This window comes from Cibotium barometz, chromosome 49 (assembly GCF_041138505.1).
Source record: "Cibotium barometz isolate CiBa-2024 chromosome 49, ASM4113850v1, whole genome shotgun sequence".
In the NCBI taxonomy this organism is placed as follows: Eukaryota; Viridiplantae; Streptophyta; class Polypodiopsida; order Cyatheales; family Cibotiaceae; genus Cibotium; species Cibotium barometz.
This window is the reverse complement of record NC_141094.1, coordinates 33,998,764-34,014,106: the sequence shown is the minus strand read 5'-3', so window position 1 is coordinate 34,014,106 and position 15,343 is coordinate 33,998,764. Positions and strand designations below refer to the sequence as shown.

The 15,343-nt window shown below is 41.1% G+C and overlaps 1 protein-coding gene across 2 annotated transcripts in view; it reads right to left on the bottom strand.

Moving 5' to 3' along the window:
- LOC147610515 (uncharacterized) overlaps positions 1 to 3,361 on the bottom strand; it is a 103,635-nt gene extending 100,274 nt beyond the window's left edge. Inside the window, exons 1-2 of one of the 2 annotated variants that reach the window (XM_086786616.1) lie at positions 2,413 to 3,361; positions 2,275 to 2,333 (exon numbers count right to left, since the gene is read on the bottom strand). In XM_086786616.1, the coding sequence (XP_086642742.1) occupies positions 2,275 to 2,333; positions 2,413 to 3,114 (761 nt within the window). In that variant the 5' untranslated portion in view covers positions 3,115 to 3,361. The remainder of the gene's footprint in view (positions 1 to 2,274; positions 2,334 to 2,412) is intronic. The other variant, XM_086786617.1, reaches the window with a different exon arrangement.
- Positions 3,362 to 15,343: the final 11,982 nt, after the last annotated feature.

Genomic DNA, 15,343 nt, shown 5'->3' with positions numbered 1-15,343 from the left:
CTCAACTTCAGGTACCAAATCAATACGATGGTCTTCAGGAGGAGAGGGTGGGGGTCTGGGTAGGAGATCAACAGCCTGCACCATGTGCTGAAACTGCTGGAGGAGTCCTATCATCTGTGACTCTAATAGAGTCGCGGTGGATGTCTATATTTGCTGTGGGCAGACATAGATCATCGCACATTCTGCTCCCTTTTTGATGGCTCTACTAGCTTGGAGGTGGGAAATGAGCGGAAACCTTCGACGCTCTGATCCCCGTGGATGATAGTAGGCTTAGGGAAACCTTTGACGATCGTGAAGGTGTCCTTCCTCCAATCAGGAATGGGTGCATACTGGTGGAACCACTGAATCCCTAGGATCATGTCACACCCGAGGAGGGGCAAGACAATGAAATCCCTCTGAAACTGGGCCTTCTGGACTGTGAAGGCAAATTGTTGAGCTTTCTGGGAGATGTGGGTACGCAGGTCGGGGGAGTGAACCCATCTACGTCCAAATGATACAGCACTAGGGCACATCTCATCTTTGTCGCCAACTATGGGGTGATGGCATCTTCGAAACTGCCCATGTTGAAGAAAACAACAAATTGTTGCCCGTTCGCTGTGCCATAAGCTCTGATAAGGCCTTTTTGACACTTCTCAAATCTGCCCTACTTCTTATCATCGAATACCACTGTAAGTACTGCATTCAAAGGAGGCAAGAGCTGAACAACATTGGTGGTTGCAAATTCACCTTTTAGGAACGTGCATGTTATATACTCATGGTAGTCAACCCACAAGACTATATAACTACCAACTCCATTATGCATAGTATGGACTAGATACTACGACATCCCCACTAACGTCATCAGTGCGCCCAATAGTGGGTGTAGAACTCTGTATCAAGATATGCTCTCACACACGCACTCCACACACACACACACACACACACACACACACACATAAGAGCATATATTCACACAAAGCCCTTCGTGCTGAGTTTCTGTCAAACCTCCAGAGATGCAAGGCAAACTCAGCCATAACAAAGCCTAGCACTAAGGGAAGTAGCAAATATAAAGAATTAGTACAGTAAATAAGTAGTTGGTAGGGTAAATGCACCGCTAAAGATAGAAAGAATAAGCATAATATCAACTGGCCGCAACTCGGACGAAAACTTCACAATGTGAAACTCGGATATGGATTGGTTTTCCAACCTTGCAGCACCATTCACAGATTTGCTCAAGGGAGTGAAGACTAGAAGACAAAAAGTTTCAGTCAACAGGAAAGGCTTTAGAGGCGTTCTTTGCTTTGCAAAAAGCGGCTTCCAAGCACCAGTCCTCAAATTCGCATCATGGGATGATTCCACTTCATATGTATACCTAAAGGTCACCTTCACTAGTCCAATCTTCTCCATGTAGCCAGATGCCTAGGCCCTCTTGGCGAGAGGTTATGCCACCCTAGCCCAATTAGAAGACAGTGCTTTAAGGTCCACTTCCAAGAGCTAAGCACTAAGAGCTTGTTGTTTGATACATTAGTTACACCTGCCATAATGTATGGTTCTTCGTCTTGTGGATTACTTTGGGTGAGGCAGATTGGAAGAGCATAGAGAGACTGCAAGTGATGATGTGCCACATGAGATTGTGCTTGTTATGTTTGAAGCGAGCCCACTAGTCCTTTTGATGCTCTTTTCCAAGCCATCACTTACATTTTCCATGTAAGCACACTCGTTCGAGATCGCCTCGTGTGGTTGGCTCTTGAGTCTTGCACAAGAGGGACGCCATAAATCATGGTATTCTTGCATTGTCAATTGGTTTGATATGGTCCTCCCCCCGTTTGAGTTCGGCCCATACACGGACCTTTTTCCTTTTGGCACTTTTTTGTTTCAATGTTTATGATTTCCAATTTACAATTGGAACATAAGTAACTTTCTTTGGTCTCTTAGACCCATTGGGTCTTTAGAAGCTGTTAATAAAATCTCAATCTCTCTCTAAGATTTTTCATATGGCTCGGATTTGACATTCCCAGCTCATAGCTCTAGTCATTGTTTTCTTTTGTATCATGACGAGATTACATGGACACTATTGTATCACTTTTGGTCTCATAGACACATTGGTTTTTTGAAGATATTTAATATAACTCTCTCTCTCTCTCTCTTTCTCTCTCTCTCTCTCTCTCTCTCTCTCTCTCTCTCTCTCTCTCTCTCACACACACACACACACACATATTAAAACACAACATACTTTTACCAAGGGGGGAAAGAAAGGAGAACTACATAATTGACTCCAAGAGACAACTACCTCACCAGAAGATACTCTTGAAAATGTCCTCCAAGGGTGTCACAGTGCGAGGTAAGAAGTCATCCTGTATGTAGCATGTCGCCACATTGATGAAAATTCATAATACAATTTTGTAAAAAGGAATAGCAAGTCCAAGAGATTACCTGCAAAATGACTGAATGGATAATGTCTGCATGAAGAATGGCCAAGTTCAATGACATGCACCGAGCAGGTGCAATGGCATAGCACCGGATCCTCTCTCTGGCTACGTTGCCTAATCTGGTCGGATCTTTGGCCACAAGAATGGTAAGCATGGCAGCCACACCAGAACCTAGAGAGTGCCCGGCAAAGGTCAGCGTATAAGAAGGATACTCCGCAACCAAGTCTCTCAGGGTGACTGCTTCTTCATCGAGCAACCAAGTCGCCGATTTGAGGAGGCCATGGTGGACAAAGCAGTCATCAAAGGGCTCCATTCCAAGCTGGTTATTGAGGAGGACAGCATAGTCCTTCTCTTTACCAAGGTTGAGGCCTCGGATGGCGAAGACGATGTCATGGGCATGGTGGTCGATGTAGATGAGGTAAGGGGGGGCACGACCATGGGTATCCTCATAGCCAGCTCTCTTCACTACTGAGGACAGATCCATTCTATAGCCACCTTCAGGAGGCCATTTGGGTTTGCTGAGATCGTCTTCATAGACGGCCAACACTATTCTACACATGCGGGGGACGGGTTCAAAATCCTCCAGGGCTGCTTGGGGCCAGTCCTTACTGTCCCGGTAGCCAGCGTGGCAGCACCGCTTGCAGAGATAGCGCCCACATGCCAGTATATACAGGCATTCAAGCACTGGTACCCCCGCGATGGACATCTACACAACAACAACGAAAACCAGAAAACCCAACAAAATTTTGAAAGACCCACCTCGATTCGATCACCCCTTCAGCAACCCAAATCCAATTTGAGCTATAATTTGCCTCTAGCTCGCTAATTGTGAGGACCCAATTCCACAGTTTCACAGAGTAATGCAGCAAATCAAGCATCCCAGCCTTTTCATGTCTGGCTAGTGCGAGGCTTCTGGTGGATCTCGTGCGGGTGGTAACTATATAAATGCATTTTGATAACGATTAGTTGGACTCTAGAGTTCACTAAATATAAAGTATTATTTATATTATTATTTGTGGAGTCCTTACAAATATTATTAAATATAAAGTATTATTTGTGGAGTCCAACTAAACCAAAAACTCTTACAAAAGAAACAATGGTTCGGTTGGGTGCTACAACTGAAAAAAGAAACAATGGGTCAATTGGCTTCTACAATTCTTGGTTAAGTTGGGCTATACAAATAATATTATATAATAATCACTTTCTAACGAGAGAAATTTTTATTTGTAAGGAGCCTTCTTTTTTTATTGATTTAGAGAGAGAGAGAGAGAGAGAGAGAGAGAGAGAGAGGGAAAGATTGGAAAAAAATGATACTTAAATATAGTACACAAAATATATTATCACATAATGAATATATTTGTATTCAATCATATATTCACTAGTATTTTACTTATATTAATACTTAGTATCATTCAATTTTATGATATTTAAATTTAATATTGTTAACTTATTATATTATGATATCAAAAATGATAATTTATTTATTAGCAAATATTTATTATAATGTTAAATATTACAGTGTATGTTGATAATTCTTAGATCGTATTACTAATATAATAAGAGAAGTATTATACTATATAGAACCAAGGAATTGTTTGTGCATTCATTTGTTTACTTGATTTATGCTCGTGAGCATATTTGTGTATATATGCCAAGGGTTGAGGACGCCCAATAAACCCAAGGACGAGCATGTGTGCACGTGTTTGTGTCTTTTAACATCACATGCATGTTGATCTCGATAGGAAGAGAATCATGCTGGGAAACTCTTGCTGAGGTGACTCTAGAGGTACAAGGGGTGGGAGTATCTACCAAAGAGGTCAAACCCAAGGTCACTCTATGTGAAGGGGTGGGAGTATCTACCAAAGAGGTCAAACCCAAGGTCACTCTATGTGAAGGGTGAAAACCACAAGGGCAAGATGCTCCCCAAAGCCAAGCACAAGAGAAGAGGAGGACATTCCCCATGAAGAACCATGTCTCAAGAGCCAGAGAGAGAAGAGCTAAGCCCACACAAATTAATTTTGTGTATGGCATTCATTTTCACTCTTTAAATTTTTACAAAAAGGAAGTAGGCATAGTGAGAAGAGGAGACACACTCAAAGGTTTATCCAATGCTAGTGTGGAAAGTAGGCATAGTGAGAAGAAGAGACATGCTCAAAGGTTTATCAAATGCAATCTCTTTACCCAATAGCTAATGTGCTTATGAGATCTTTTCTTCATGGCTCCTCATAAAGATGTACTCAACAATTATCTTCTACTTTCCCTACTCAAAGAAAGAGAAAAATAATAAAATCAAAGGGCTTTTAGTAAGACCAATACTTTCAAAGTAAGTGTCTATGCAATGCTTTTACATAAGCTGCAAATAATCGCTTTTTGGGCCACCTTGATTATAGTTGGTTGTACCCTTTTTTCGGATGATGGTTCTCCATTCAGCTTTTAGATCAAACCCAATGCATGTGCTCTCTCTCTTTCTCTCAATAGCCTAAAGCAACCATCAGTGCTGGTGGTGGGGCCAGTTGTTGTTGTGCTTATGAGATCTTTTATTCATGATCCCCCATAAAGATGTACTCTTCCACATACATGATCTTGTACTTTCCCTACTCAAAGAAAGAGAAAATAAAATAAAATCAAAGGGCTTTTAGTAAGACCAATACTTTCAAAGAAAGTGTATGTGCAATGCTTTTACATAGGCTGCAAATTGCCACTTTTGGGCCACCTTGATTAGAGTTGGTTGTCCCCTTTTTTCAAGTGATGGTTCTCCATTCAGCTTCTACATCAAACCCAATGCATGTGCTCTCTCTCTCTCTCTCTCTCTCTCTCTCTCTCTCTCTCTCTCTCTCTCTCTCTCTCTCTCTCTCTCTCTCTCTCTCTCTCTCTCTCAATAGTTTGAAACAACCATTGGTGGTCACGCAACAATTGTTGGCTTGTTGGTGGTATTTTAAACTAATCCTTGCAAAACAACAGCTAGTTCAGGATACCACCAAATCCTAAATAAGACATTGATGTGTCAAAATCTCATTTCATCATGCACACATTTCTCAATATTTGCCCTTTTTCATTGAATTTCTCTCACCACCACTAGTGGTGGCCAACTAGCTTATACCACATGAAACATGCCCTCTCTCTAGGATCATTGACTTCCCGAACCAGTGTTGCCTAGCGCTCTTCTTGCTTGAGCTCCGCAGACATAAGGACACTTTCTTGAGAGAGCTTTGGCCCCAACCATCCCGACCCCTCCCTCACCAACGAGTTTTTTTGGAACCAAGAGGTGCAGGACACCTATATAGTGGATCATGTGGACCCACCTTGGGCTGTTTCGGACCCACCTTGCCTGCTGAGACGAGTTACTTGCCTCTGCATTCCAGTGTGATCCCCCCAGCCCACCCCCCCCCCCCCGGAAATTGGCCATGATCCCCTCACCAGCTCCAGATCCAAGACATACTCCACCACCATCGAGCTACCTTTCCACATGACGTAGCTGAGGGAGACCTATCAGCCATACTAATTAGCCCCATGCTTGATATTTTGGAGAGTGGTATACCATTTATTGGGGGCTAATTCTCCTCTCATGTTCCATGTTCCTGGTATTCCACAATGAGTTTCCATGGATAGCTTTGTATCGCCCCATTGAGATAGCTATGTTTTGTTTCTATTTTATTTTCCATTCCATGAGATGAGGTATGCCATGGACATTATTGTATCACTTTGGTCTCATAGGCCCATTAGGTCTTTAATAGACACTTAATCTCTCTTAGTATTTCCATGATAAGTTTCCATGGACAGTTTTTTATGACCCAAGTGAGATAGCTATGTTTATGTTTTCTTTCTATTTTATTTTCCATTCCATGATGAGATATGCCATGGACATTATTGTATCACTTTGGTCTCATAGGCCCATTAGGTCTTTAGTAGACGCTTAATATGACTTTCTTTCTTTCTTTCTCCAGCATTGTCCAGGGCTCTTCCTGCTCAAGCTCTGTAGACAAAGGGACACTTTCTTTAGAGATCTTTGGCCCCTCTACCTCACCAGCCAACCATCATCAGCTTCTTCCGAACCCACAGGAGGAGGAAGACACCCATACAGTGGATCCCGTGGACCCACAGGAGGAGGAGAACACCCATACAATGGATCTCGTGGACCCACCTGGGGCTGTTGTGTGGACCCATCTTGCTCGGGAGGAGTTACCTCGAATCGAGCCTCCAATTTCCAGCGTGCCCAGTGCCCCCAACCCCTTGAACATTTGCCACGGACATGCTCCATCACCATCAATCTAGTATACCATCTATTGGGGGATGATGCTCCTCTCATGCATATTGCCAAAGATCCTAAACCTAAAGAGGAGGAATAGGTAATGGCCTTGTTGAGGAAATGGAGTACCTCTTGAGGTAGTCAAACCTACTACCCCTGTTATGGAAGGAGCAAGGCATGTGAAATATAAACCTTACCCTGTGTATCCTAAGTATTCATAAAAGATCAAAGAGGAGCTTCATTTATGAGATTGAAGATACCACATGGGTTTTTCCCACCATTATGATCACGCCAATGAAGAATAGAAATGTGTGAGCTTGCATCAACCTCAAAAAGATGAATGCTACTACCAAATGAGAATGGAATTTCTAATGATACGATGGTCACACTAAAGTTGAAGAATGAACCTTGTAGGCCTTGTTGAAGATCCAAAAATAGTTCATATTGCAAAAATCTAAAGAGGAGGAAGAGTTGATAGCCCTGTTAAGGGAGTGTGTATTCTTTTCTTGGAAATATCCTAACATGAAGGGAGTACCTCGTGAAAGTCAAATTCGTTGTCCCTATTATGGAAGGAGCAAGGCACAGTTAAGTGCACTATTCTAGAGTCGACCTCAAAACCAATGAGGGAGCCTTAGAGCCTACCAATGAGGGAACCTTAGAGCCTAGTAAAAGTAGTGACCAAACTAGTAACCATTCTAAAGTTGCCCAAAAAAAAAGCCAATTCCACATAACTAATCCAACTAAGCTCCACATAGCTAGATGTAGTTGAGGAGGACTTAGAGGATTGCCTCTAATGGGTCAGCAAAATATTGTCTTTGAGGTGATTTCCCATTACTTCATTTCATCCCTTGTAGAGGCACTACCTCCTAGGGAACTCAATGCACATTCCCTATGTAATTATAGGTGATTTCCCATTACTTCATTTCATCCCTTGTAGAGGCACTACCTCCTAGGGAACTCAATGCACATTCCCTATGTAATTATAGGTCCTAGTGCACCTTCGAGTGAGTGCAAATATTTTTTGCATAGCAAGGCCCACAACCTTCTCGTCTTTGAGTCCTAATAAGCTTTCTTTTGTGTTGTTAGGAAATTTTCAACTTTACTTATTTGATTGGATGAATGTGAACTTAAGAGCCCATGCAGAGGAGCCAAAAGAGGTTGAGTCATGCCACATGGAGCACTCTCATTTCATACCCGAAATCAAGCAAGGAGACTGCCAAAATTTGTCATTAACAAGTTAGGATACCAAGCAAGGAGACTACCAAAAATGTCCATGAACAAGTTGGGATTCTATTTCAAAAGCAATGAAATGAATGACATGCTACTTACTATGTTTATTAAGGAAATTACGTCACTAGAATCTTGGATGGTGGTGTTGGTGTTAGGGAATAATGTTAGAAGGCCCACATTCTTCCCAATATTCACCACCTACAAGTGGTGTTGGCATTAGGGAAGAATGTGGGAAATCCCACATTCTTTCCAATAGTCACACCACTTGTAGGCACCAGTCTCATGGTAAAGCTTACAAATGGGAACACAACTAAACCATTGTTTAGGATGTAAAAATTGAGACCTTTGGGTAGCTTCCACTACTCATTCATGGTGATGGATTTCTAGAGAAGAGGATCTTTTACCATGATCCTTGAAACGCCTTGTATGAGAGATCAAGATATTAACCACTCCCTTGGTTAACATGGTTTTGCTCGTCTAACCTATAGTGTTTTGATTGTAGACTTACCTCTTTTCTTAGCCTCTTCCTCTGCTGTTTGTGAGAGGGAACCATCGCAAAGGATCATCTATTATTGCCTCTATCTAGGCATTGAGAGCTCTCCCTTCACCCCTTTAGCAAGGAGAATTTCGATGTGATATGGCATATGAGCCAGCACACCTACATGGGGAGTTGCATTTGTAGCTCTAAGGTAAAACCCAACAGTACATGCTTTGGCAAGGCTAAGGTAATATCTTTACTTGAACATATGCGGCACCGCTATATCAAGGACTAGCATAGGGCTTAGCTCCATTTTTAAGTCCATTCTAAGCTATTGGGATCACCCAATGTTACCCGTGTTGATTAAGACGTTACACTCCGAAAAACATACGATTTTGGAGCATTGGATTTTTTTGTTAGCTGATTTTGATTTCTTTTTGAAGTTTCTTTTGCATTAGGGTATTCTATGTTCATCTATTATTAGTGCATTCATCTATTGGTAGGGGAAAACCCTATTTTTGGTGATTTGCATGAAATTGGAGCCCAAGAGGCTTATATTTCATTGCTTTAATCCAAGAATTAGCTTAGAAATTATGATAAAGATTGGAATCAACTCCAAAAACATGAGCGTTAAGATCTATTAAGTTCAATTAGAGTGAAATTTTATTCATGCATTGTTGAATTGGTAGAGTAGAAGCATATAAAATCATCTAAAAACAATCAAAACACTTAATTAGTTACATCACAACCATTAATGAGCATTAGAAATATCAATATGATCCCATCAAGTCTAAAAAAACACAAAAACCAAGCCAAACTAGCTCTCGAGTAAGGGACGTGAGCCCATAGTCTCGCACAAAAAGATGTGAATCTAGACATGTTAGCCTGGAGACATGAGCCTAGAGATGTGAGCCATGAGCCTCGACATGTGAGCCATGAGCTTGGACACATAAACCTACAGACATGACCTAGAGGTAGGTATACCTAATATAGTACGGATCAATTACTATAGTCATAAAGACCCATACTGACACACCTACCCATGTCCTTTGAAGATATAGTACGGATACACCTACCCATGTCCTTGGAAGATATAGTATGGACACAGCTACTCATGTCCTTGGAAGATATTCTTGTCATACAATTTGTACCAGCTATAATTTCCAAGGAAAACTCTTGTTCTTCTACAATTATTGGAAAATCAAGTACACTCACTATCCCAATAAGTGCACACCAACCCGGTCATAGGACGTTCCTAGATTTCCATGCCCCAAATAGGCCTATTTTATACTACGAAAGTATGTGAGCCGAGTTCATACAAAAAAGGGAGTGAACTTACAAATGTGAACCTGGACATGTGAACGTGTATACGTGATGATCCAAGAGATGTGAGCCCACACGTAAGCTTGCATACGTGAGCCAAGAGACACGAGTCTAGAAGCGTGAACCTTGATACGTGAGCCCAAACTTGTGAACTTATAGACTTGAGCAGACTTAAGCCTGCAGACATGGACCCAAACATGTGAACTTGTAGATTTAAGCTTGCAGAAGTGATGAACTTAGTAGTAATTTTAAACCTATAGACTTGAGCAGACTTAAGCCTGTAGACATGAGCCCAAACACGTGAACTTGTAGACTTAAGCTTGTAGAAGTGAGTCTAGAGGCATGAACTTGGATACGTGAGCCAGGCCTATTTCATACTAGGAAAGTACGTGAGCGGAGATCATACAAAAAAGGGAGTGAACTTACAAATGTGAACCTAGACATGTGAACCTGTATCCGTGATGATCCAAGAGATGTGAGCACACATGTAAGCTTGCATACGTGAGCCAAGAGACACGATTCTAGAGGCGTGAACCTTAATACGTGAGCCCAAACTTGTGAACTTATAGACTTGAGCAGACTTAAGCCTACAGACATGAGCCCAAACACGTGAACTTGTAGACTTAAGCTTGCAGAAGTGAGTCTAGAGGCATGAACTTGGATACGTGAGCCTAGTAGTAATTTAAAAAAAAACTTGTCTAAAACCATTCTCAAACCTAATCCAAAAGAAACTGGGACCTTTGATCCGATCTAGTCTTATTGTTGGAAACAACAATACATTTTATTGCAATGCATCAAACTACACCCCCTTATTAAAAAGACATGGTGTGAGCTTAGATTTGACAAGGATTAAATGAACCACTTAATGATGATGATCATCACTTAAGTTATACTCACACCAAAGAACAACATATACAAATCACTAAGATAAAATGAGATGTAACCAAATGAGAAATGATGTATGCTTAAGATTCACCACATAGGCATAACCATGACAACTATGCAAGTAGAGAGTATTAGGCATTTTAAAAAGCACTTTCTTTAAAATAGCACATAAAAAATTTCTTCAATGTGTGCTACATTCACAATTCACTTATAAATATAAATTTCTTCAACACATATACGCAACTAGAATCCATCTTAAGCTTAGCTTTCTTCTCACAAAGAGATAAAAGGATTCCATGGGGATACATACATATAGTTCTTATATATATCGTATGATATGTGAGGCCTAAAATGAATTTTAGCTAGAATCCTACATGTTAACGAATTATATGCCTGAATAATTAAGAGGCTTATATGATTCGTGGGTCATGTTTATTTGACTAACTCAAATTCTAAATTCGAATTAATGCAACCTAGTTAGCTTGAACGGTGATCTTGTTTTATCTAGTGTACATCTCCATGGCCTCAACACATAGCAAATTGAAGATCCGTCTCCATGAGGAGAAGATGCTTCTTCTTAGGTTTTCTATGTGGTTTTATCTTTTTTGGTCAGGTGACTATGGGCAATGCAAAAAGTTAATCTTTTTGCAAAGGAGTATTTGACAATGTTAGCTCCTAGTTCAAAGTCACGGTTTGCTCCCAAAAGAGATGTTTCATTAAGCATGAACATGAAGGCTATTTCCATCATGTCCAGTCTTATAAACCTTGTTTCCAAGCTTTTGTGGAAAAGTGTCCATGGTTGCCAAAACATGAATCCATCCAATCCCTAGAGCTGTTTTATAGGCTCTAGAAGAGGCTCATAGTCTTGGTTCCTCATCTTTACTATCCAACAACTTGCTATAACATTTGTATATGTTAACCAACACAGTTCAGACAGTTGTGTCTAAATCATTTGCATGAGAATACCTAAACCCATGGGTTCCATGTTTATTTTTAAGGATTGGCTACCTTTGATGTGATTAGTTTTCCAATCGTGAAACAGCCTTTCTTCTTTCGTGTAAGGCCTTTTGATTATGGTGTATGACTCTCTTCTCTGGGAATCCATTACCATAAAGGTGTGGTGGAAACTAGGCCGGAAGGAATTAATATTTGCATCTTATAGGATGCCTAAGGGTTTGGTTGTGGCTTTGCCTCAACAAGTTTGACTTTAGTAAGGCTTGTGCCTATGAGTGGTGAGCTTCCCCAGGCCTCCCAAGATTCCTTAGCGGGTTATGTTGGCCTAGCATCACCACGGGTGTATTTTTTTGGTGGTGAGCATTTTTGAGCAAGCGCTTTTTGGTTTTTAGGCGAGCGGTTTCTCTCTCTACACTTCTTATATCCATCTACTCCTCTCCCTCTATTGTCACACCTACGAGATGTTGAGCACTATGCACCATGGGGGGCCACTATCATTGTTGCAACTCATTTATAAAGACACCATATTATGATCTAAAACTTCCATTACATTCCAAAGAAAATTTTATAAGACCACAGTATTATATGACAAACAACTACAAGTACTTGACCACATGCAACAATACATGAAAGCATGTGTGTACACAATGTTCTTTACTTCCACGGGCCACTATGATTGCAACTCATTTACAAAGGCATCATATTGTAATCTAAAACTTGCATTGTATTCCAAAGAAAATTTATAGATCACAGCATTACATGGTATACTCTGGCCAAGATGTTGAACAACACACGCAACAATACATGAAAGCAAGGGTGTACATATTGTTCTTTACTTCCATGGGCCACTATCATTGCTACTTCTTCACAAAGACACCATAGAGAGATGCAATTTCTGTTATATTTCAAATAAAAATAGCAATATTGTAGCATATACGTGCGACACATGCAACACTATATGAAAGCATTTTGGGCCTCAACTATCATCTTGGCCTTCTCCATCTACCCTAAATTTTCAATGAAGGTGGCAACTTCAGCTTGAAGAGGAGCCTCCTTTTCCTTTTTAATGATGCCAAAAGCTCTCCATATCCCAATGGATATTGCTGCTTTCACCTCTAGCATGTTCTTGTCTACAAGGTCTACTGCTTTCTCTATTGGTGAGCTTCTTGTAGATCTCCTGCACTTCAGATGTTGTTGTCCATGCTTCCATAAGGGCATCCGATCTAGGTTCCTTTTCTTTGAGGTGCATGAAAGATTGAAGAGCTTTTCTTAAGATGCTTGCAAACGTAGTAGTATTAGAGTGATTGCTAGATGAAGCCATGATAAAAGAGTTTACAAAGAGCCTATTACAATATAAAGATATAAGGGTATGTGTGCCTAGAAGAAGAGTATTGGAACATGGCAATCTCTACTATATTTATAACTCCTCAGAAATAAAAATTACTATTTTAAGCATAAAAATAACTATTTTAAGCACAAAGGTTATTATTTTGAGGTCTTGCTCTAACTCTCTCTCTGTTTCACTCACACTCTCTCACTCTCTCGTGTTCTTGAGATCTCTATCCATCTTGCTCCATCCCTCTCAATTGTCAATTTAATTACCTAAATGATCACGGAAGAAGCTAAAAATAATGCCATTGACATAATTTGAGTGTACAATAATAATGTCTAAAATAATATTATTTTTTCATTATTACAAGAGAGTGAAATGCATACGGACGCCAAGGGTGCTCGTGGAAGAAGGAAGGTGGTATGGGGTAGGGAGCTCTACCAAATTGTACATGTGTGGGTGGGAATAGCGGCCTTGCAAGTTCGGGTCGTGGTGCCCATGATGAGGGCATTGTAAAAGAACCCACAAGGAATATATGTGGCATGACATGTCGATATTGGGGCTCCCTTGCAACACTAGGTGGCCATGACGAGGCACTTAACTGTGTTGGGCTCATGGGTATTGGGACGAGTGGAGGATATGGGTGAGAAATGTGTCGAGACAATGCTCCCACGTCCATCTCTGCTACTCCCGCCTACTACTCCCGCTGTCAAGCTCCCGCCGTCAAGCATACTCACTAACCTCACCCCTAAAAAATTATTGACCCAAATCATCATGAATGTAAGCAAGTGATTATAGACATGAACTAAAGTACACCTCGTCTCTCTCCATGCTAATGCAATGTTGTTTGCAGTATCCTGCATGCTCTAGCCATGGTCCCAGTACCGGTAAAGCAATCTACGATTGCATCCCTATGATTGGTGAACGTCCTAAGTAACCACCTGCCATAGTACCAGCTCACAATTGGCATATATATAAATGACGACAATATAAAAGACAATGACTATATAACGATTACACTATTTGAATCGAGTTGTAATGAAGTGAGTGTTGTAATTACCTTGCAAAAGGATTGCTACACTCAACAACATCTTGGATGGGATTCCTATGATTGGTGAACGTCCTAAGTAACCACCTGCCATAGTACCAGCTCACAATTGGCATATATATAAATGACGACAATATAAAAGACAATGACTATATAACGATTACACTATTTGAATCGAGTTGTAATGAAGTGAGTGTTGTAATTACCTTGCAAAAGGATTGCTACACTCAACAACATCTTGGATGGGATTCCTGTCTGCATCCAACTGGTATGGCAAAGTTCCCTCTGCAAAAGGATTGCTACACTCAACAACATCTTGGATGGGATTCCTGTCTGCATCCAACTGGTATGGCAAAGTTCCCTCTTGCGGTTTCACCTTCAAGAAGATATCGTCATCCACCTCAAAATCTGAACAATTTGTAGCTACCTCACCTCCTAGCCTATCATACTTTGGACGACCGGACATAGTGCGTGAAGATAGCGATGACCAAAATAGTGATCTATGTGCACACACTAGTAAGTACGCTAAGGAAACCATTGAGCTTCACTTTAATAAAAACCACTCGCTCCGTCACACCTCTTTTGGACCATCTTTTGACATGACATACAAGTATCGTAGGCGGGAAACACAAGAACAAAGTCCACAATGTGAAGTTCCAAGTTTCTACCTCTCACACAACAATCCCCAAGTGCTCCACACATAGAGTGCACACCATAGTGCCGTCGGCCTGTAGGAAGTCTACAGCAGCAGCAAGCACAAAAGCCGACTCCATAAGTACCTCCCTGAAAACATTCCATCAAGGAACCACAACCTTGTCCTTGTAGAGAGAGAGTTTTGTTGGAAAATTGGCCCACACACCAAGCGCGCAGGCCTCCAAGGCTATCAAAGGCGTCCATGCTTCCCCACCTCGTCAAAGATCCCACGAATCATTGCAATACTGCAAGATTCCTGAAACAACAAAGCATATAAGTAGATTGCAAACACTATAATGATGACAAATGGAGAGTCACTAGCATAAAATAGAGATCATACCTATGTTTTCGCTTTCCCATAAGTGCGAGATGGAGGTGATCAATGTTGGAGCTCAAAACTAAGTACAGGGGGTCCTCCACAGTAGTCTTCATTTAGACAAGATGTTATTACTATTGTTCAATAAATGAACTAATGAAAGTTTAAACATGTTGAGTTCACTTACTCGATCCCAAGAGGGCTGCGTCATCTTCTTTTGAACTCTTTGACCCCCTTGCCTTTTGCTCTCACCATGCTAGGTCACCTGCTCATCGCCCTATGTGTGGGACTGCTGCTCATTACCATGCTCATCATCCTTAGAGTGGCTATCCTCAGCACCCTCGTCAATCTCATCCCCTTCCCACTCTAGCCATGACCCTTTTTTAGGCGTTGTCACGGTTGTGGACGATGGAGGCTCCTCGTTTATTGATT